At 40.1% G+C, this 21,837-nt stretch overlaps 3 protein-coding genes across 4 annotated transcripts; 2 read left to right on the forward strand and 1 right to left on the reverse strand.

Moving 5' to 3' along the window:
• The first annotated feature begins 7,138 nt into the window (after positions 1 to 7,138).
• Positions 7,139 to 11,485, forward strand: LOC137729745 (protein argonaute 2-like). Its single transcript, XM_068468764.2, has 3 exons — positions 7,139 to 7,621; positions 8,152 to 9,352; positions 9,670 to 11,485. Exons 1-3 carry the CDS (start codon positions 7,270 to 7,272, stop codon positions 11,120 to 11,122), a joined length of 3,006 nt encoding a protein of 1,001 aa, XP_068324865.2. The 5' UTR covers positions 7,139 to 7,269; the 3' UTR covers positions 11,123 to 11,485.
• Positions 11,486 to 11,762: 277 nt separating this feature from the next.
• On the forward strand, positions 11,763 to 15,963 carry LOC137729514 (protein argonaute 2). Its single transcript, XM_068468476.2, has 3 exons — positions 11,763 to 12,294; positions 12,928 to 14,122; positions 14,331 to 15,963. The coding sequence occupies exons 1-3, from the start codon at positions 11,982 to 11,984 to the stop codon at positions 15,811 to 15,813; spliced, it is 2,991 nt and encodes a 996-aa protein (XP_068324577.2). The 5' UTR covers positions 11,763 to 11,981; the 3' UTR covers positions 15,814 to 15,963.
• Positions 15,964 to 17,306: 1,343 nt separating this feature from the next.
• On the reverse strand, positions 17,307 to 21,207 carry LOC137729115 (putative E3 ubiquitin-protein ligase LIN). Of its 2 annotated transcripts, none has more exons than XM_068467945.2 (7): positions 20,081 to 21,207; positions 19,810 to 19,957; positions 18,721 to 19,703; positions 18,485 to 18,632; positions 18,062 to 18,313; positions 17,665 to 17,974; positions 17,307 to 17,587 (listed from the first exon to the last, which is right to left on the reverse strand). In XM_068467945.2, exons 1-7 carry the CDS (start codon positions 21,094 to 21,096, stop codon positions 17,469 to 17,471), a joined length of 2,976 nt encoding a protein of 991 aa, XP_068324046.2. In that variant the 5' UTR covers positions 21,097 to 21,207; the 3' UTR covers positions 17,307 to 17,468. The 2 variants fall into 2 exon arrangements, with proteins under 2 accessions (XP_068324046.2, XP_088533956.1); XM_088677830.1 differs by having other exon boundaries at positions 18,062 to 18,343; positions 20,081 to 21,205.
• Between the last annotated feature and the right edge of the window lie 630 nt (positions 21,208 to 21,837).

A 21,837-nucleotide genomic window follows, 5' to 3' on the forward strand; every position in this document is an offset into this window, starting at 1 on the left:
GTGCGTTTTGTTGGGATTATCTCACTTTCATGTTGTACTGAACACGCATAGACAGAATGGTTTTTTCTTCTCTGTGTGGTGCAAAATAGGAGAGATTTTTTAGTCTGCTGGGAACACGACTCGATACGCTAAATGTAATAATACAATTGATTGGAAACTTGAAAAGAAAGTTTTTTTTTCAACTAATTATACTACAACACTTTGTACACGTGTCGTGTTCCCGACACACTGAAAATTTTCTTCAAAAATAGAGTGTCAAGAGCCGGGGGGAGGTAAACAGAGATATAATTGGAAGGCTAATTGACATTATAATTGCACTCTAACCTATTTTTGCACTTAGGTTGTTAATGGAAAATGACCTAATTAACCTAAGCTAAAGAACAAACTAATTATTCTCAATTTACCCACCCACTTAAACCCACAACACGCTAAACCCTAGAACATCTACTCTCCTTATCTCACACATATTTAGATACCTACACCAGTTTTGCCTTACATGTTTTTTGCAAAGAAGAAACAAAACATCGATCCTTCAAACAAATATATTCTCAGTAGGTACATCCTTACTATAAAAAGATATTGATTATTAGGGGCGATCTATTATGGGCACGGGCATCAAGGGAACCAAGACTAGGGATGACAATATAAGGACTTAAAACAAGAATGTTAAAATTGCGATATAAAAAACCAATCACGCAACATTATATGAATGAGTCAAAATATTATATATTACAATACCTATATATTTCATAGTCAAAATATCATATATTACAATATATATATATATATATATATTTATATATTGTTGTAGGGCCTAATTATCTGACGAGTTATAGAGAGATTGAGAGAGGTGTGGCAAGCATAGAGAGAATTTGGAAAATTCAGAGGTATGATTTCTCATCCCACTGAGCTTTTATTATAGTAGTAAGAAGGTAAATTCCTTATCCAATAGATATTATAACTTAAACATGATACTATCTAAAACATATGGTAGAATCTCATAAAGATTGACTAGGATTTACATAATCACATTCCTAACTAAATTAGGACTGCAACGCTCTCCCTTGAGCGTGTATATATTACTAAGTAAATGGCGCATCACGTCTTCAACGATGAACTAAGTTTAGTTGATGAAGTTGTTGACTCAATTAGTGAATGTGAGTCTCAAATCAACGAGAGAATGCATAAAAATGTAAAACTCTCAAAACCTTGTTATGGTAAAACTTAGTATAAGAGAAAACCCCATGGACTAAGGAGAAACGTGAGAAGTTTGTATTAAGTTAAAACTAATGTATTAAGTCAAAACTATACGCCATTTGGATGAAAGTAGAATGCTCACAAAGGTATGACCATCCCATGATGGGTGTCTCGTTAAAATCTAGTTAGGTAACAAAAATCCAGTGGGAAAAATACTTCTAATCGTAGGAAAAAGAGTACATTAAGATCAAGTGAGTATACTTTTGCATACTCCCTTGAGTTTGACAAAACTTCCAAATGAGAATCGCAAGCATCGCACCAATTCCTCAGACAAGCTTCTGGAAGGTAGTCTTCGGCAATGACATCGTGAAGAGGTCGGCAAGATTGTTTGGAATCAAATTGCTTGACTTTAATCTCCTAATGGGTTGCTGATGTGATGTAGATGCAATATGTCTTGGCGTTGACTTCATTGATGTATCATGTCTTGGTCTAATCGATACATGTGACGTTGTCTTCCCAGATCATCACTAGGACTCAACCATGTATGAAAACATCAGGTACTTCGAAGATGCTCAATAAGTGCTCTCAACCATGTCTCATGTGTGGCATAGTGAAGTGTGGTGAGTCTTGGAATGATTCGAATATTTCGCAACCAAGACTATATCGTGGACCTCCAAGATATCGCAATATCCAAAATGGTAAAGACTTAATCATTTGAGAATGTACCTTGTGCAGATTGGATACCTGCATCAACATAACAAACAACGCAAGCATCAAACTGTAACCTACAAAAGAAATGTTGTTTAGCAATATTTCTGTTGTAGTTGCTGTTTCTATCGAATTGTACATGTTTGTTTGTACCTAAATAAAGTGCACAATAGGTTTGCTTACCTGCCCACACGGTGGAACGAGTGGACCTCAATATTTCTACGGATGCTCTAACTGATCCCCCAATTCCAAGTGAAGCATATATATACAGCACCTAAAACTCAAACAAGTTGTGCCGTGCAATTGTAATTTTAATTACTAATTGAAAAGTTGAGGAAGAAGATGGCTAAAACCTCAAAATCAATCTCCCTTTCTGTGCTCTTTGTTTTGTTCATCGTCTTTGCAGTTGCAGGTAAAAATAGACAAGTTTTTAGTGTATTGGAAACACCACTTGCCATATGGTGTGTAATTCCACTTGTTATAGTATGGGTGGAATATATAATTGATATGTCTCACTTTCAAAGTGTACTGATAAATAGCAAATATATGTCTCACTTTTACTTATGACTGTATATGTTTCTTGCACAATGCAGATAGCAAGCTTATAGGATGCCGTGATTGGTCTTATAGTAGCACATGGCAGGGTTCATGCTTGTGGAGTCCAAATTGCAACAAGGCATGCACAGAACGGGAAGGTGCGACTGCCGGAGCCTGCTTACTTTTCAAATGCGTTTGCTATGATGGTAAAGGTTGTCCGCAAGGCCGCCTCCCTAAACACTAGCTACATGCACTAGAAATACTCCAAAACTGCATTCATTTTCAACGTATACGTACATTGTACATATACATGGATCCATATGTGTTTGTGAATGATTTAGTCTCTATATTATGTATATTATTCGCCAAAGTATTATACAAATAATGCTTACTCGTACAATAAATTAAATGATGGAAAAATTCGAGAGTTTTTAGATACGATATTGTTTATTTATAGATGTTGTGTTAAGTACATTATATTATGAAGTGTCTCTGTGCGTGTGGGTAGGGGGAACCATGGAGCATTAGCTAATTATAACTTACTTACAAAACAGTGAAACCGACAATTAAAATTCATTAGAAAAAATTATAAAGCGTCTGTGTGTTGTTTTTTTGGGTGGAGGGGTGGATGGAACCATGGAGCGTTATCTAAGAGCAACTCCAGCGTGGGAGTCCTTCCCCCAGGCTATTTACTATTCAATTCACCCAGTGAACAGTAACTGCCCTTAATGAACAGTAATTGTCTTTTACATCTCCACCGTTGCACTTGAATAGCCCTGGCAATAGGTAATAAAATAATAATATTTTATTTATTTATAAAATAATACAAAGAAAGAAACAGAAAAAAGGAGAGACCTTGCGGCGGCGAGAGCATGACCCAATTCGTGGACAACGACTGAAATCACCGTGGACAAAAAAGCTTCCATGGAAGAGATTGAGAGCTCTGCCGAGCTCCCATATGAGGAGGAGGGAGACGGAGAAGAGTAAGGTTAAACCGAATCTGACGCCGACGGAGAATCAAGCCCTGAGAATCCGGCAATGGATCTTGCCGAAATGGAAGAGGGGTTGGTTGAAAGCCTAGAATTTGAAGTTGCACTAGCAGCAGGAGACGGTGGTCGCGGGAGGAGGAAGCGGCGTAGATGAGTTTGCAGGGGAGTGAAAGGGTAGATATATTAATATCCCAAATCAAATAAAATCTGCACTTGTTTACCTTTCTTCTTCGATCTCTTTCTTTTTACATATCAAAATCAAAAACCCAAATTTTCAAATCCAATCCAACTGAAAAACGGGTTCCAAATTTTGTCAATCGTGGGTTTTGGAGAAACAAGAAAAAGAGACATCAGAGAGGAACCCAGAAGAACAAAAGGCCAAAAATTTTACAAGATATGCCCTGCATGTCCATTCTCATCACCGACACAGTCGGTTTCGTCGGAACCCACGTCTCCGTGGCCCTCATAAAGCGTGGAGACGTCGTCCTAACGTTAGCCCACGTCAGACTGCCTTTAGGCTCTCGGGCCAGCACGAATCGACGGGCCTTGCGCTCAGGCCTGCTCAGGCTCCCTCGCCAGCCAATGCTGGGCTTCCTCCCTTGGGCAATCCAACCCTATTCCGGAGCCCGTCCCTCAAGCAGGAGCTCCCGCTGAAGCTGCTCTAAGTATAACTTACTTACAAAACAATGAAACCGACAATTAAAATTCATTAGAAAAAAAAAAGTACAAAACTTTAATGTGTGTTTTATTGGGATTCTCTCACATTCATGTTGTGCTGAACAAGCGTAGGTACAATGGTTTTTTCTTTTCTGTGTGGTGCAAAATATGAGAGATTTTTTAGTGCGCAGGAATACGGCTCGATACGTCAAATATAATAATACAATTAGTTGGAAACTAGAAAAGAAAGTTTTTTTCAACTAATTATACTATAACGCTTTGTGCACTGTTTCGTATTCCCAACACTGAAAAATTTCTTCAAAAAAAGAGTGTCAAGAGCGAGGGGGGAGGGAAACAGAGATATAATTGGAAGGCTAATTGACATTATAATTGCACCCTAACGTATTTGTGCACTTAATTTTTTAATGAAAAATCCATCTGTTGACGAACAAACCAAAGTGACCAAATTAACCTAAGCTAAAGAACAAACTAATTAATCTAACTTTACACTTAAACCCACAACACACTAAACCCCAGAACATCTTCTCTCCCTATCTCACACGTATTTAGATAACTACACCAGTTTTGGCTTACACGTTTTTTGCAATGAAAAAACAAAACGCCGATCCTTCAAAGAAATATATATTCATTGGGGGTTTTACGCCTGCAGATAAGATTCCTTGATTATTTTTCTCAAATAGCTACATCCTTACGATAGAAAAATATGGATTATTATGGGCGTTGAATACAGATCCTCTTCGGATCTGGGAAATCTGAGCCTAAAGATCAAATGATATGGGCCGTTGAAATTTGATCTACCGGACTACAATTATTATAACTTTTAGAAAGGTCTCCTGTTTGTAGCTGTTGGATCAAATTTCAACGATCCATATCATTTGATCCTTAGGCTCATATTTCCTCAGATCCAAAGAAGATCTAGGTTCATGGGCGATCATTTGTGGGCCCGAGCATTGGGGAACCTAGACTAGGAATGACAACTTAAGGACTTATCTAAAACAAGGACGTTAAAATAGCGATGTAAAGATCAATCATGTATTGTTGTGAAGTAGCCAAGTAAAAACATTTCTAGTATTATTAACATTTTTATTCTACAAATAAGAACCAACTATGGTGTTTTATATTTTGTAATTTTATGTGCGACAAAATTGGCTTTACGATAGATACGTTTTTATGAATGTGGTAGAAAGAATTGTCAAGTAACATATGTCATCCAATAAAGTCTTCAAGGGCTAATGTGTATCACATCTCTCAAAAAAATGCAATGGATATTTAATTTTAAGTCTCCTTCAACATATAGATATCCTTGTAGGTTTGCTGGACAGCAAGCACGAGAGCATTTCTAATCACCCTTTCAAGCTTTCTAGTGCCAGTAGTTAAGGTGTTTCCAAAGAAAAACTACTACTGATATCTTAAAATTGGTTTAAACAATATGAACCTCGACACTCATATTTAAATTCCTTAACTTATAACTCTGATAAGATTATAATATAGATAGATTATAGAGTAGGATCAAATTTATAGCGATTTAAAGGAGGGTATTAATTTGTCGATTTTTTTTTTCTTGTCACGCATGACATGTCAATTGTAACATCTCACATCGTTTAGGGGAGTGGATCCTCACCTTATATGTATATTCTCATCTCTACCTAGCACGAGACCTTTTGGGAGCTCACTAGCTTCGGGTTCCATCGGAACTCCGAAGTTAATAGAGTAGTACGCGAGAGCAATCCCATGATTCGTGCTATGTTGGAGTCGAGCTTGGGATGTGGTGAAGGTCCGAGCCAGGATGTGATAATTTGGTATCAGAGCCAATCCTTGGCTGGAAGTGTGCCAACGAGGACGTCGGGCCCCTAAGGGGGGTGGATTGTAACATCCCACATCGCCCAGGGGAGTGGATCCTCTATGCCTTATATGTATATTCTCATCTCTACCTAGCACAAGGCCTTTTGGGAGCTCACTAGGTTCAGGTTCCATCGGAACTCCGAAGTTAAGCGAGTAGCGCGCGAGAACAATCCCATGATGGGTGATCCATTGGGAAATTCTCGTGTGAGTTCTCATAAACAAAACCGTGAGGACGTGATTGGGGCTCAAAACGGACAATATTGTGTTATGGTGGAATCGAGCCGGAATGTGGTGGGAGCCCAGGCGGGAATGTGACATTAATTGTTTGATTTGCAAAATTCATTAAATAATAATGATTGATTAATGCCATAATTACATCTATTTACATGACATCAATATGATTGTGATGTGTGCTACATAATTGCTAATTGCCTGATTTAATAAACTAAAATATTTTTCTCACGTGGCTCACATCTTAGCAATATTATATTTTATTTGTGTCCGGTAAATAATTTAGAGAAATTATATTCATATACTTCAAATTACTTCTTCCACATCTTTTTAATATTTTCTATACACCACTAAAACTTGATAAAAATATTAAAAAATTAAAAGGGTGTGGAAGAAGTAATTTGAGATGTGTGAATATAATCTCCCATAATTTAACATATTTATTAACGAATTTTGAAACTAAGAGAAAGTGAAACGCAAGTTGAATGTCAAGAATTAAAAATACGAAATTATTATTAGTATTTTAAAAATATCATTTGGTACTCTAAATTTTCTATAATTAAAAAGAAAAATACATTTACCATGAATATAGAATAAAATTTTTAGAATACTAATAATAGTTCTCTAAAAAAAAAAGAATTTTAAGTAGTGTTTCGTAAAAAATGAAAAAAAAAAAAAAAAATAGGTGAGAGGGATGGCGATTGGCGAGAAGGAAAGAAACAGAACACGCCATCAAAATCAAATAGTCCGTCCGTTAGATTCCTCACGCTTTTCCTCAACCCTTTCTCTTTTGCAAAACGCGGGACCCACTCTCTGTTCCATCGAAACTTCTGGATTTTTTTTCCCCCCAAAACGCAAAAACGCCCGGACATTTCGTCTTTCCAACCCTTCCTCGTGGTTGACTTGCGCGACAATCCCCGCGAGGGCAATAACGTCGTTTCGGTCACTCCCCGCGCATATGAAATGGACCAACTTCTCATTTGTTGGTTTTTTGTGGATTTTGAGAGAGAGAGAGGGTAGAAGAAAGCGAGGAGGAATTTGAGTCGAGTTTTCTCGTTGATTTGTGCGTTTGCTCCCGATTCCTCCAATGGAAAGAGGCGGTGGTAGCGGTGGATACAGAGGAAGGGGAATGGGAAGAGGGAGAGGCAGTGATGGTGGTGGTGGTGGTGGAAGGGGTGATCAGGGCGGGTATGGCAGAGGAAATGGAGGGAGAGGTGGAGGAGGTGGAGGAGAGAGAGGAAGAGGCGGTCATGGTGGCGAGCCACAGTTCCACCACCATCAGCCACAACAGCAGCAAGGACAGCCGAACCAGAATCGGAGTCAGCAAGCGAGGCCTAATCCATGGATTACTCCCGCTCCTGCCAGAGTATGGGGCCCCAGAGCGCCTGCTCCGCCTGCATCTCCGGCCGGACCGGCCCCGAACATCTCTCCTGCTCCTGGTATGAGTTTCTCTTCTTTCTTTTCATTCGAGGTCCTTTTTCAGATACAATTACAAGTAATTAGTAACTGTGATGGAAGACCGTGAAGCATAGTTAATTTGGAGAGTAAGCCATTGCAATTTTGATCTGATATAGTTTCTGTTTGGGTTTTTCACTGGTATGTGTAGTGTTTGTTATGACATATAATGCTTTGGTGATAAATTGTATGCTTGTTGCTTATCTACTTTGATTCAACTGACCCATAGGGAGCGGTTTTGCGGTACGTTTGGTTCGAGCATTTGATTGATTTTTACTAAGAAATGTTCCATCTTTGCTATATACATTGGATAAACAATTTGATTTGGAGTCCAGTTTTCGGAAACATATTGTTTTGTATGAGTGGAAAAATTGTTTGTCAGAGTTGTGCAGTTTTGGCTTACTGACCCTGCATTTTGTTCTGTGGATCTTTTGCTGCGGTTAGTCCAGTTATTTGAATTTGCATGAATAATTTGTTGGTGATATACCTTTTGTTTGCTATGTTTTCTGCACAGATAATCTTGTTCCGGCAATGCAATCAATGGCAATTTCAAGACAGACACCCGCTTCATCTTCTTTAGACAAGGCGGCCAATCTTGTCCCAGTAAAACGGCCTGATAATGGGGGCACAAAAGCTATCCGAACTGCTAGGCTTCGCGCTAATCATTTTAATCTCTCGTTCAATCCTGAAAGTATTATAATGCACTATGATGCTGATGTCAAACCGGAACACCCTGCTAAGAATGGCCGTCCTGTGAAGATATCAAAGTCTGAACTTTCTGCAATCAGGAACAAGTTATTCTCTGATGATCCTTCGAAATTTCCCTTGTTAAGTACTGCATATGATGGTGAAAAGAACATTTTCAGTGCAGTGCCGTTGCCCACTGGATCATTTAAGGTGGAGATTCCTGAGGAAGAAGGCACACGGTTTAGTTCGTACATTTTTACTATAAAGCTTGCGAAGGAGCTCCAGCTTCGCAAGTTGAAGGAGTACCTAAGCGGTCAGCTGTTGGATATCCCTCGTAATATATTGCAGAGTATGGATTTAGTTATGAAAGAGAATCCAGCTAGACGCATGATTGCTGTTGGGCGAAACTTTTACCCCACTGAATCTGATCCAAACGATGACCTTGGATATGGTGTTGCTGCCTTCAGAGGTTTTCAGCATAGCTTGAAGCTCACGTCCCAGGGTCCTACCTTGTGTCTCGATTACTCAGTCTTGGCATTTCATAAGCGCATGTCAGTTACAGAATTTCTCCAAGAGCAGATAAGGGGTTTTACATTAAATAATTTCAAGAGGTTTAGGAGGGAGGTTGAGGATGTATTGAAGGGATTGAAAGTTACTGTGACTCACCGGAAAACCAAGCAAACGTACGTCATCATGGGGCTGACTGATAAGAATGCAGGAGAAATTACATTTGATGCTGTAGACATAGATGGCCAGATTCCACCAAGGAAAGTTAGACTTCCTGATTATTTCAGGGACAAATACAGAGAGATTCAGTACAAAAACATTCCCTGCTTGGATTTGGGGAAAAATGGTAAAAGGAATGATACACCAATGGAGTTCTGTGTCTTAGTTGAGGGGCAAAGGTATCCAAAGGAATCTTTGGGCAAAGAAGCAGCCATCATGCTGAAGAACATCTCATTGCCTTCACCAAGAGATAGACAGAACATGATATCCAACATGGTACGATCAAAAGATGGACCTTCCGGGTAAGTGAATTTCTCTTCCTCGTTTTTCTAGTAAATTAGACTTTAATCACCTTCTACTGTTCATTTGAATTTTCGTGAATTCAGTATTCCTCGTGCATGGAAGATTTTGAACTAGTGTATATGATTTTAGTTAGTACGTAGTTGCTTCTCTGAAAGTGAGAAGTGCGAACTCTTATTCTATATTAGGGAAATCTAAGCATATAGAAGCATAAACATCTTTTTACATGAACAATGCTTATAATATGGCGATAGTCATTACCATTTTGAGTAACTTAATTTGGCAGGGATTAAGATCCTGATTATTTTGTTATTGGCAGTGGTGGCATCATTCAGAATTTTGGATTTGAGGTCAACCAGAATATGACACCAGTGACAGGGCGTGTGATTGTCCCACCTGAGTTGAAGTTGGGTGCTTCTGATGGCAAGGTGATTAAGGTGACTGTTGACAGAGAGAAATGTCAATGGAATCTGGTTGGGAAGACTCTCGTGGAAGGAAAACCAATCAAGTGCTGGGCCGTACTTGACTTCAGCAGTTCTGATCGTTTCAAACTGGACCCTAACCAGTTCATCCCAAAGCTCATCGCTCGGTGCAACAGACTGGGAATCAGAATGGGAGAGCCTGTTTTGTATGAAACCACTTCAATGAGGCCATTCTCTAGTGTTCAGATGCTTCGTCCGCTGCTTGAAAGCTTTAATGAAAAGGCGAAAAAAGAAGGCAATGGCTACTTGCAGTTACTTGTTTGTGTAATGTCTAAAAGAGACCCTGGTTACAAGCATCTGAAGTGGATTGCTGAGACTCAAATTGGTATAGTGACGCAATGCTGCTTGTCAAATATGGCCAACAAAGCAAATGACCAGTACCTTGCAAATCTTGCACTCAAGATCAATGCCAAGCTTGGAGGCAGTAATGTAGAGCTAAATGATCGGCTCCCCCTCGTAGGGAATGCAGGCCATGTTATGTTTGTGGGAGCTGATGTCAATCATCCTGCTGCGCGAAACACAACAAGTCCATCAATTGCAGCAGTTGTTGCCACTTTAAACTGGCCTGCTGCGAATCGTTATGCTGCACGAGTTCGATCCCAGTACCATCGTGTGGAGAAGATATTGAATTTTGGAGACATGTGTCTGGAGCTTGTTGAATCTTATGAGCGATTGAGTAAAGTCAAGCCAGAGAAAATTATTATCTTCCGTGATGGAGTCAGTGAGGGCCAGTTTGATATGGTTCTCAATGAAGAGTTGCTAGATCTGAAGATGGCTTTCGAAAGTATAAAATACCATCCAACCATCACACTTATTGTTGCCCAGAAGCGGCACCATACTCGTCTATTTCTGGAGAATCCAAGGGATGGGGGTTCCGCAGGCAACATATCACCGGGAACTGTTGTGGACACAACAATCGTGCACCCGTTTGAGTTTGACTTCTATCTTTGCAGTCATTATGGAGCCCTTGGAACAAGCAAACCCACACACTACCATGTTCTTCGGGACGATCATCGGTTTACTTCAGATCAATTACAGAAGCTTATATATGACTTGTGCTTCACCTTTGCAAGATGTACAAAACCTGTATCATTGGTCCCACCGGTGTACTATGCTGACCTCGTGGCATATAGGGGGCGATTATACTACGAGAGTACGGAGGGACAGTCTCCAGCTTCAGTACCCTCCTCGTCCTCGTCCTCGACATATTCACCGCTGTCAGTGGCTTCTCTTGATGAAAGGTTCTGCAAATTGCACGCGGACTTGGAAAACATGATGTTTTTCGTGTGAAGGCCAAAGCATGATCCCGTAGTCTCTTTTTGGTGGAGCAGAAGGGTTATGGTTCCGTAAGTTGGCAAACCCGTTCGCATTTCCAACCTCCTGAAAAGGAGTTTGTGCGTGAATCTAATGGGTTTCTGTGTCGTAATGTTATGTTTAGCGTTTTCTCTACTTCATACGTTCTGTGCTCATATGTCGTTTCGAATCATTTTGTGGATCTAAATCAGTGGTAAGTCCTTGTTATGAATGTGGGTTTGATGTATCATTTTAAAGTTGTGAATGTAAGAATGTTGGATGACATATATATTTGTGGGAATGGAAAGTTAATCTGTTTGTTAACATCGTGTTTTTGTTACAATGAATTTCCTTTTAATCTATGTTATTTTTTTACCAGTATTATTTACGTATAATATTAGAATTGCGAAAGGGAAATGTTCTTTATTTACTTTCCACTTGTTTCTAGTTGCAATCGATATCAATGGTGTTTTGAAGTGCATACACAAGTACGAGTAATTGAATTGAGAAAGAGTTTTTTTTTTTTTTGGTGAAGACAATATTTTTCTCATTTGCTTTCATTCTTTTAGTGTAAAAATATTGATATACTAAAAAAAAAATTGATTCTTTTAATGAAGTTTGGGGTAAAATCGGGATTAACACCAGAGCGACTGGGTTTCCCACCAAAAACCCCGAACTTTTCGCCTTCCACTACCAACGGTCTTCTCGGCGGTTGACCCTTCGCGACCAAGGCAATTGAGCAAGGGCAAGATCGTCATTCAATCGGCACCATCGCATATAAGAAGAAAAAGAAAAAAGGAGTGAAATTCGAGGCCACTTTTTCTCTCGATTTTTTGAGTTCACTCCCGATTTTCCAATGGAAAGCAGCGGCGGCGACGATTGGCGAAAAGGAAGATGGAGAGACAGTGACGGCGATGAAAGAGGGAGTGGAGGAGACAATGAGACAGGAAGAGGCGGTTGGGGAAGTTATGGCGGTTCCAGGGGTGGTGGTGGTAGAGGGTCCCAGTACCACCGTCAACAACCACCGCAGGAGCAGCGTGATAACAAGTGGGGCCGTCCGGGGAGACCTTCTCCATGGAGCGGTAGGCCCAACAGAGCGTGGGTGTCCACAGCGCCCTCCCCTGCATCTCCAGCCCTAGCGAACTCTCCTACTTCCCCTCCTCCTCCTGGTATGGATCCTCTAGAACTAATTGCATTTTTTTTAATCCCTAATTTTAATCTGATTAAGTTTTCCTGTTTGAGTTTGTATGTGTTACACTTGTATGTATAAAATGAGAATGTGGTGATATAATGTTTATTTAGTGATTACAATAAGCCTGTTTGCAATCGCTTCTCAAGAAAGCACTTTATCTCATAAGAGCTTTTACAAGAATCGTTTTTATTAGAAGTACGTTAATTTTTTTTTAATATAAATCCAATTGCTTTTGGCCACTTAGTACTAGTGAGTGAGAAGTTTGAAGTTCGATTCTCTCCAAAGATGAATTCGAACTAAATTACTGTGGTTTGCCCATTGTGAGGTTTAGCCCACTCAAAAAAAATCCGATTGCTTTTGAAGCTTTTCCAAGTGCTTTTGCAACTCAAAAGCGTTTTTATAACAAGTTGTTCTGCCAAATTTTGTCGAAAAAAAAGTTAAAGGCGCTTCCGAACATTGAACTGGGCATTTGGTTGATTTTGCTGAGAGTTTTTGCATAAATATGTTCACAGTGGACAAAATGCGTTTCAGTAGTCTAGCATTTTTTTAGTTTGCATAAACAGTCACCACTGAGGATAACACCTAATGTTTTGTTTATTTTTCTACCTAGATACTTTTGTTCCTCGATTGCGATCTCTGGAAATTTCGAAACAGATGCCTCCTTCATCTTCTTCGGACAATGCAGACAAGAATCTCTCAGCAAAACGGCCAGACAACGGAGGCACAAAAGCTATCCAAACTGTTATGCTTCGTTCTAATCATTTTAATGTCTCATTCAATCCTGAGAGTATCATAAGGCACTACGGTGTTGATGTCAAATCAGAGACCCCTGCTCCTAATCATATGAAAATTTCCAAGTCTGAGCTCTCTGCAATCAGGAAGAAGTTATCCTCTGATAAACCTACGGACTTTCCCTTGTCAAGTACTGCATACGATGGTGAAAAGAACATCTTCAGTGCAGTGCGGTTGCCCACTGGATCATTTAAGGTAGAGGTTCCTGATGAAGAAGACACGCGGTTTACTACATACATATTTACTATAAAGTTAGTAAACGAGCTCAAGCTTTGCAAGTTGAAGGAGTACTTGAGTGGCCACTTATTGTCTATCCCTCGTGATATATTACACGGTATGGATTTGGTGATGAAAGAGAATCCAAGTAGGCGCTTGATTGCTGTTGGGCGAAACTATTACCCTGTGGATTCTAGTCTCAACGACGACCTTGGACACGGTATTTCTGCATCTAGAGGGTTTCAAGATTCTGTAAGGCTCACTTCCCAGGGTCCTTCCCTGTGTCTTGATTACTCAGTCCTGGCATTTTATAAGCGCTTGCCAGTTATAGATTTTCTGCAAGAGCAGATTACGGGTTTTACTTTAAATAATTTCGAGAGGTTTAGGAGAGAGGTTGAGCGTGTGTTGAGAGGACTGAAAGTAACTGTGATGCACCGTAAAACCAAGCAAAAGTACATCATCAAGGGGCTGACTGATAAGAATGCAGGAGATATTACATTTTATGATGTAGACATAGACGGCCAGTTTCCACCAAGGAAAGTTAGACTTGTCGATTATTTCAGGGAAAGATACAAGGAAATCCAGTATACAGACATTCCTTGCTTGGATTTGGGGAAAAATGGTAGAAGGAATGATACACCTATGGAGTTCTGTGTGTTAGCTGAGGGGCAAAAGTATTCAAAGGAGCGCTTGGACAGAGAAGCAGCCATGATGCTGAGGAGTAGGTCATTGGCTCAACCGCGTGATAGGCAGAGGAAGATATGTGACATTATACAGTCTGACGATGGACCCTGTGGGTAAGTAAATTTATGTTCTCTCTTGTGGTTTGTGAGTCCGATTTTGCTAAACTTGCACAGTTAGCAGGCAGTTGGTTTCTCTGAAGGTTGAAACCAGTATTCTGTTTGATTCTTATATATATGGCGATAGTTATAACCATTTTCAGTAAAGTAATCCTGTATAAAAACTGCTGTCATTATTAAGTATATGATCCTGTGTTATTGGCAGTGGTGGCATAATCGAAAATTTTGGAATTGAAGTTAACAAGAATATGACACCAGTAACAGGGCGTGTCATTGGCCCACCAGAATTGAAGTTCGGTGCTTCTGATGGCAAGGTGAATAAGGTAACAGTTGACAGAGAGAAATGCAACTGGAATCTGATTGGAAAGTCTGTAATGGAAGGAAAACCAATCAATCGCTGGGCTTTACTTGACTTCACCCGTCATGATCGATTTGTACTGAACCACGGCTTCATCCCAAAGCTCATCAATCGGTGCAATGAGCTGGGAATCAGAATGGAAGAGCCTCTTTCATACCAAGGCACTACAATGAGACCATTCTCTAGTGTTCAGATGCTTCGCCAGGTACTTGAAAGTGTTAATGAAGAGGTACACAAGAAAGGAAAAGGCTACTTGCAATTAATTATTTGTGTAATGCCTAGAAGAGATCCTGGTTACAAGTATCTGAAGTGGATCTCCGAGACTCAAATTGGTATAGTGACGCAGTGCTGCTTGTCAAATATGGCCAACAAAGCAAATGAAAAGTATCTTGGAAACCTTGCACTTAAGATTAATGCAAAGCTTGGAGGTAGTAATGTAGAACTAATTGATCGGCTCCCCCTCTTTGGGGATGCAGGCCATGTTATGTTTGTGGGGGCTGATGTCAATCATCCTGCTGCGCAAAACAAAAAAAGTCCATCAATTGCAGCTGTTGTTGCCACTGTAAACTGGCCTGCTTTGAATTGTTATGCTGCACGAGTTCGACCCCAGCAACACCGTAGCGAAAGGATGTTGAGTTTTGGAGACATGTGCCTGGAGCTTGTTGAAACTTATGAGCGATTGAATAAAGTCAAGCCAGACAAAATTGTTGTCTTCCGTGATGGAGTCAGCGAGGGCCAGTTTGATATGGTTCTAAATGAAGAGTTACTAGATATGAAGAGGGCTTTTGGATGTAAAAAATACTATCCTACCATCACACTTATTGTTGCTCAAAAGCGGCACCATACTCGTTTGTTTCTAGAGAATGTGAAGGATGGGAGTCCAACATGCAATGTGTTACCAGGGACTGTTGTGGATACAACAATTGTGCACCCGTTTGAGTTTGACTTTTATCTTTGCAGTCATTATGGAGCCCTCGGAACAAGCAAACCCACACACTACTATGTTCTTTGGGATGAGCATAGGTTTACCTCTGACCAATTGCAGAAGCTCATTTATGACTTGTGCTTCACCTTAGCAAGGTGTACTAAACCTGTAGCTTTGGTACCACCAGTATACTATGCTGACCTTGTTGCATATAGAGGGCGGTTATACCATGAGAGTATCGAGCGACAGTCTCGAGATTCAGTATCTTCTTCCTCCTCCTATTCTTCATCATCATCAGCAGCAGCAGCAGCAGCATTGGCATCGTCACCACACTCAGTGGCTTCTCTAGACGGAAAGTTTTATAAATTGCATGCTGACCTGGAAAACATTATGTTTTTCATATGAAGTTCGACGCACGTTCCTATGATCTCTTTTTTGTGGAACAGGACGGATATGGTTCTGTAAGTTGGCAAACCAGGACGCAATTCCAACTTCCTGAAAAAGAGTTTGTGCGTGAATCTAATGGTTTTTTCAATCGAAATGGTATGTTAAGCATTTTCATTGTAGTTAGTATGTTAGTTCTTGTGTGTTCTTTAGTGGTTCCAAATCGTTTTGAACACTTGTGTTTCTTTCTTGTGTGTGATATGTATGAATCGAGTCGAAATGGTACAAAACACGGAAGGTTTAAATTAGAAGTAGACTCCAGACACCATTGTCCTTACTGTCCTTCTTTCTGCTCATAAATTGAATGCTGCAAGTTTCAGTTTTGTGTAGAGTTTATAAATAGGAAGGAAATACACTGTTGGGGCAATTTTTGGATTATTTACAAACACAATATATGTTGGGAAATGATTTCCGCACTCCTGTCTACTTGTTTTCCTTGATTCTTCTTTGAATATTTCTATCCAAATGCTAAAAATCTACAAGGGTGTGTAGGTGGAGAAAAAAGTTGTGTAGAAATCACTTCCCTATATGTCTACAAAATTTGTAATTACCTTTGCATCGAAAGATATCTAAAAGTTTATGGCTCCCCTCCCTCTAGATTTTTGCCTGCATGTATGCTGGAAGTGTTTTTACTTGTGGTCCCTTCCTTAGTTTCCTTAGATTCCTGGCATGTGATGGTTGGCCAATTCTTGGGGCTCTGTTAGGACCACAAAAAATGTGCAGGTTATCTGCAGACATATAAACTTGGAAGGGATTTGCTGTTTCTACTGGAGAGATTCCCCTTTTATTATGTATAAGGACAATGGGAGAGAAACATGTCATGATCAGGGACTAAATTTGGATATATTTGTTGATTAGGGGGGAGATTCTAGTTCTGTTTCTATTTGTGCAAACTTATCAACAAGGGCACAAGTGTGGAAGTTACTTCTATCATTGGTTGCACTTGTTTGTGATAGATTTCTTTGAGTGGATTGAAACGACAGGTCATTCTCGGCGGTGGCCCAAATTCTTAAATCATTGTGGGACTTGAGGTATTTGGGTGGTGAGTGAAAAGGTTTTGGGTATACGTGGAGATGGAGATTGGGATGTTGGTTATTTTTGCTACTTGTTTGGGAGATATTTTTGCAATTAGACGTCTGTATATAAGTGGATTGATGGTACTTGCATTTGGTGACGGTTTGGGTTAAATTATTGCGTTTGTAACGTTGTCTGTATATAAGTGGATTGAACAGATTTCGCAACTTCTCCGCCTAGGTTCATTCCGGCGAGGTCAGGTCAAGACCCGTCAAGTGTGGAATTCCTAGTTGTATCAGGCTCTGTGCCCATAATTTTTTGGTTGGATAAATAATCTTTTTCCCCTCAAATATGCTGCACTATACAAAAATACCCATTTTTGGAAGAAAGAGAACCATTACAAGCAAACATGTGAACGCGCATACACACACCAACAAAGCAAAAAGGAAGCTGCCTCCAAGGAAGTTTCACTAATTTGGAACAAATTTAGGTCTCGCGGTGGAGAAAGACTTGGGCGTCACCGAGAGTATATCCTTGCGTGAGTATATCACTCATCGTGTGACCTTCGCTAACATGCAATAATCCCCCTCACAGTGAAGCCTTTAGTTGCTTGTGATGATTGAAATAAGCTCATTTGCCGTCCATGTCACTAAGGACAGGTTCTGAAGTTTCCTAAGCAACTCTTTTCCCACTGATGATAGCGTAGGGACGTTTTCATGAACTGAAATTTTTCACAACACAAATAAATTAATTAATAATTAATCAAATTATTTAACTTTGAATTTTGGAAAGACATACCTGAACTTTTTGCTAGATTCAGCAATGTATATGAAGCAAGCACTCTTTCCTCCACATCTCTGTCATAATTCAGTGATTCTAGCAGCTGAGGCACAAGAACTGAGCATGCCATGGACCCTAAATCTTCATCTCCGACTGCGTCGACAAACCTACTCATCCATGACACCGTCACAAGGCTCGATCGCGCTAAACTCGGGATGCCATTCGCCATGGAATCCGAAAGGGCCACGAGTAGTTTCCTGTTGCCGTTTTTGAACAAAACAGTCGCTGTTTTCCTTTGCCAATTTTCCTTTGCTGCTTCGTCTTCGTTCTGATTTTTCAGATCACATAAAAATGGTGGCATTATTTGTTTGTTTATCGAAAAATTTCAGCCGGTTTGGGGTAGTAGAAAGCTTACCGAGTGGGCAAAACCATCCACAACATTTTCTTTGAAGTGAAATGAATTTCTTGGCCAATGACTGTAACCAGCTTGTTGTAAAAGCCCCTGTTCTGTTGATGCCTTGCCGGTATAAGAAAACCGGCCTCCCAACATTAAGAGAGCTCTTGACGATCGTTGCTGGACTTTTTTGCTGCATGTTCGACTGCTTAAAGCTTCTATGATGGCTTCAATGGCTTCTTCTCTATATACACTGCTCCTGAAAGGGTCTCCCTGCAACAAAACTGCTACTCCATATGGGAACTATTCAAGATATATATTAAAACCCTAGGGCAAAGATTTAAGTACTTATCTGAACAGTTTGGTTGCCAGAAGTTGAAATGAGTTTAGAAAGATTTTACAATTTCTACGAGAAAGTTGCGTAATCACTAAGGATGGATTTACCATAAGATCAAGCTGAAGTAAAACGACTGCAATCAACAGGCGTTCTTCAAGTGGAGCGCTCTGCAGATAGACCAACAAAATCTGCATTGTGTTAATGCCGCGGGATCCTTCTTTCAGTCCATTTAGGATTTCAGTGATTTTCGTTCTTCTGCGAAAAATCATTCAGTTGATCAAAATGTGAAAACAACATATAAAACGTACAAGAAAAATGAAAAGAGTTCAAAACAAATCCATACCTACTAAGGCATAGTATTTCGATCAGTAAAGCAAATGCAGAGCCAGTAGAGTTCTTGCCATTTCCAAGTACAATGAGTTCAAGAAGAGAAGCCTTGTTGAGAAAATCAGCCAAGTAATTTCGACAGCTTCCATCAGCTCGAACACAATGTGCAATGACTGAAGCAATGTTGTTCCTCTCATGAGTTTCCCCTCTCTCGATTTTTGTCACCAGAAGGCTCAACCCTCCAAGAGAAACTACCTCTCTTGCATTCTCCAAGTTTCGGTCTTCATCAAAACCGGTAAGAAGCTGGTCTAAAAGGTACAACGCCGCCACTTGAGGACTGCAACGAACTGTGAATAGTGTCTGCAACTGATCTCCAAACTCTAGTACTCGAAGGACTAGTGCCACCCATTCGACAGATATCATCTGTTTTGCCTTTGGCTTCAACAAGTAAAGCAGAATTGCAGCTTTCAAAAATAGACCATTACTTTTTAGAAGTCTCATAAGAAACTCAAGCTGTGGATCCGAGTTCAGTATGATCTGTCTAATCATCTCGTTTCTCGCTACAAATTCAGCTAAAACCGAGATTACTAATTCCAAAATTTCATCATTACTAGAAACAAACAACACCTCCAGCATTCCCTGAATAACAGGTGGATTTGATAGCTCAACCTCAATGACAGGATCACCATGGGAGTCCAACCAAGCCTTGGTAATCACACGAATTGCACTTTCGCAATCGCTTAGATTATCGGAGGAGTAGAGGGTGCTAATAGCCCGGCTTAAGTTGCTTAGAGGTGGAAGATGGGAGTTATCTTGGTTACGGATTGAATTGTTCTTGACTATGAGATTCTTGCTCACCAAGCATTCTGTTGGCTCATTCTGGCATCTAAAGAATCCAAAATGGCCCGTCTTCTGTGTCTCCGACTCAGGCCATAGCGCAATCACTGGATTTCTATGATTTTCGCTTGATGACCTTCTCCGACTAGACCTTTCTCCACTCTGACAAAACCAGAAAACGGTGACAATGTGAATTCTCCCTGCAACATTCAATTACTTACGAAAAATGAATGCAGTAAAGAACTGAGATGAAGACAGATTCACTCACATGAACATAACCGATATGGTTGTAATTATCTTCATCTACACACAACTTTTCCACCTCATCTAGACCCCAAGCATCGTTCAAAACTCCATTTCGCTGATTGAGCTCCACAGATGTTCGCTCAGGCGTGGGGCCAAACACAGCGTGGTATCTTCAGTGATTTCCGAAGCCATCAAACAAGATACACAATTACAGCACAAACTACAAATCAAATATACTTTCAAAATGTTTTGCAAAAGTGATTCAAACGTTTTCATGTATTAGTACTACTTACAAATTTTTGTTGAGCGAGGAATGTGAAGTGTAAGAATCCGATGATCTCCTTCTCGATGATCTGCAACTGCGTATCGAAGAAGGCAAAGGTATAGTAGGAGGAACAGGAGGGGCCTCAGCCCCAACTTGAAGCCACTCTTTGTAGTACAAAGCAAACTTTGTAGTTCCCATATCCATTTGTTCATCGTACGCTCTTGCCACGGCTTTCATTTTCTTCTCCTTCTCACCGTCATCTGAGCTCGAAAGAACATCCATTTCCCTGGCATACCAAATCTTCACATGTAAAAGATGTGGAAGAAAGAAATGCTCCCAAAGATCAGGAAGAAAATGCGTTCGTGCCGAACTCGCCGAATCACAGAACACTTGAAGCAAGTGCCTCGCCGAAAGCCGGTCATTTTTCTCAATCTTGTGAACAATCGACAAGTAGAGCTGAGCACAGGCAGAGAGATGAGAACTGCTAGATTTTGAGGAACCAACAACGTTCAAAACCCGAATCGTATTCTTCACTTTTTTCGTCCTAACTTCCTTACTTTCCGACCATTGATCTTCCACCAACTTCTCAACACTTTCAATACCCAGTTCCAAGTTTCCCAACATCCCATTATCCAGATCCTTTTTCTTTCTCACCAAGCAAGACCTGCACTTTTCGCGGATTGTTTCCCGAAAACCCTCATCCTTCACGTACCTCCCAACGTAACCGCTAAGTATCGAAACCACAGCTCTAGTGGTAACTTCATCAATGGCGGCAGGCTCACCATCCATCGAACTCTCCGAAACCAATGACTTGGAATTCGACCTCTCCGAAGTAGTACTCACCCTTCTCGACGACCCTTTTCGCGTCCGAGCCTTGTGGTGCGAAAAATCGTAACTTTTTCGATCCTGGCAGATGTGCACAGGCAGAAATAGAGCCGTAAGTTCATCTCTCTCTCTGTACATCAATGGTTTCTGGCCTTTCGGGTACTTATTTTTTTCGAGTCCGACACGTTCTTGGGTGAGCAGTTCCTTCAAGGAAGCCATTTTTCGGAGGATGATTGGATTTGGGGATGGAGGAAATAAGTGTTAGTGTAAAGGTTCTTCTGCACTGACATCCCACAAAACCAGAAGATACAAAAAAGACAGCTATGTTAGCCATCGCAAGGGAAAAAGCCGAAAGATGTTACAGAGATGAGGACAAAGACTGGACCGGAGTCTTGCCTGATTCCGTTTTAACGTGTTAACCGTTGGATAATGTTAGGAGGACTAAATTTATAGATAAAATTTTAGAAATTAAAAGACATGAAAGTTGATAATTGGTAACGTTGGTAAACGTGATAATTCTTATCGATGACACATCATTTAGTTTGTAAATTTTATTTACAAATGTAATTTCCCTAGTATTATCCTTTTACTGTTTAATATAACGGTCGGGATCAGAACCGGTTTGAACTTGGACCGGGATGAGATTTTTTGGATAGGAAGATCAAAGATGGTTTATATTATTTTAACAAGATATGACGAATAAAAAATATTCTAATTTATTAGGGCAAAGATTTTAACTTAGGTACAAAGTGGCAAGGGCAATGTTTCAACTAACTTACATAACCCACGTCAACCTTTTTTGATATTTTATTTTTATTATCCTTGATGTTAAACAAGAGAAAGTAGCATTTTTTTTTTTTTGGGTATTTGGTACCAAATACGAGCTGCCAATTGTTGTGGGACTTTTGTGTCGCAGGTTTTGACGAGCTTATGTTGTAAAGAAACAAGTTTTCCTATGGA

The sequence above is a fragment of the Pyrus communis genome, chromosome 10 (assembly GCF_041283825.1).
Source record: "Pyrus communis isolate YQ-2024b chromosome 10, ASM4128382v1, whole genome shotgun sequence".
In the NCBI taxonomy this organism is placed as follows: Eukaryota; Viridiplantae; Streptophyta; class Magnoliopsida; order Rosales; family Rosaceae; genus Pyrus; species Pyrus communis.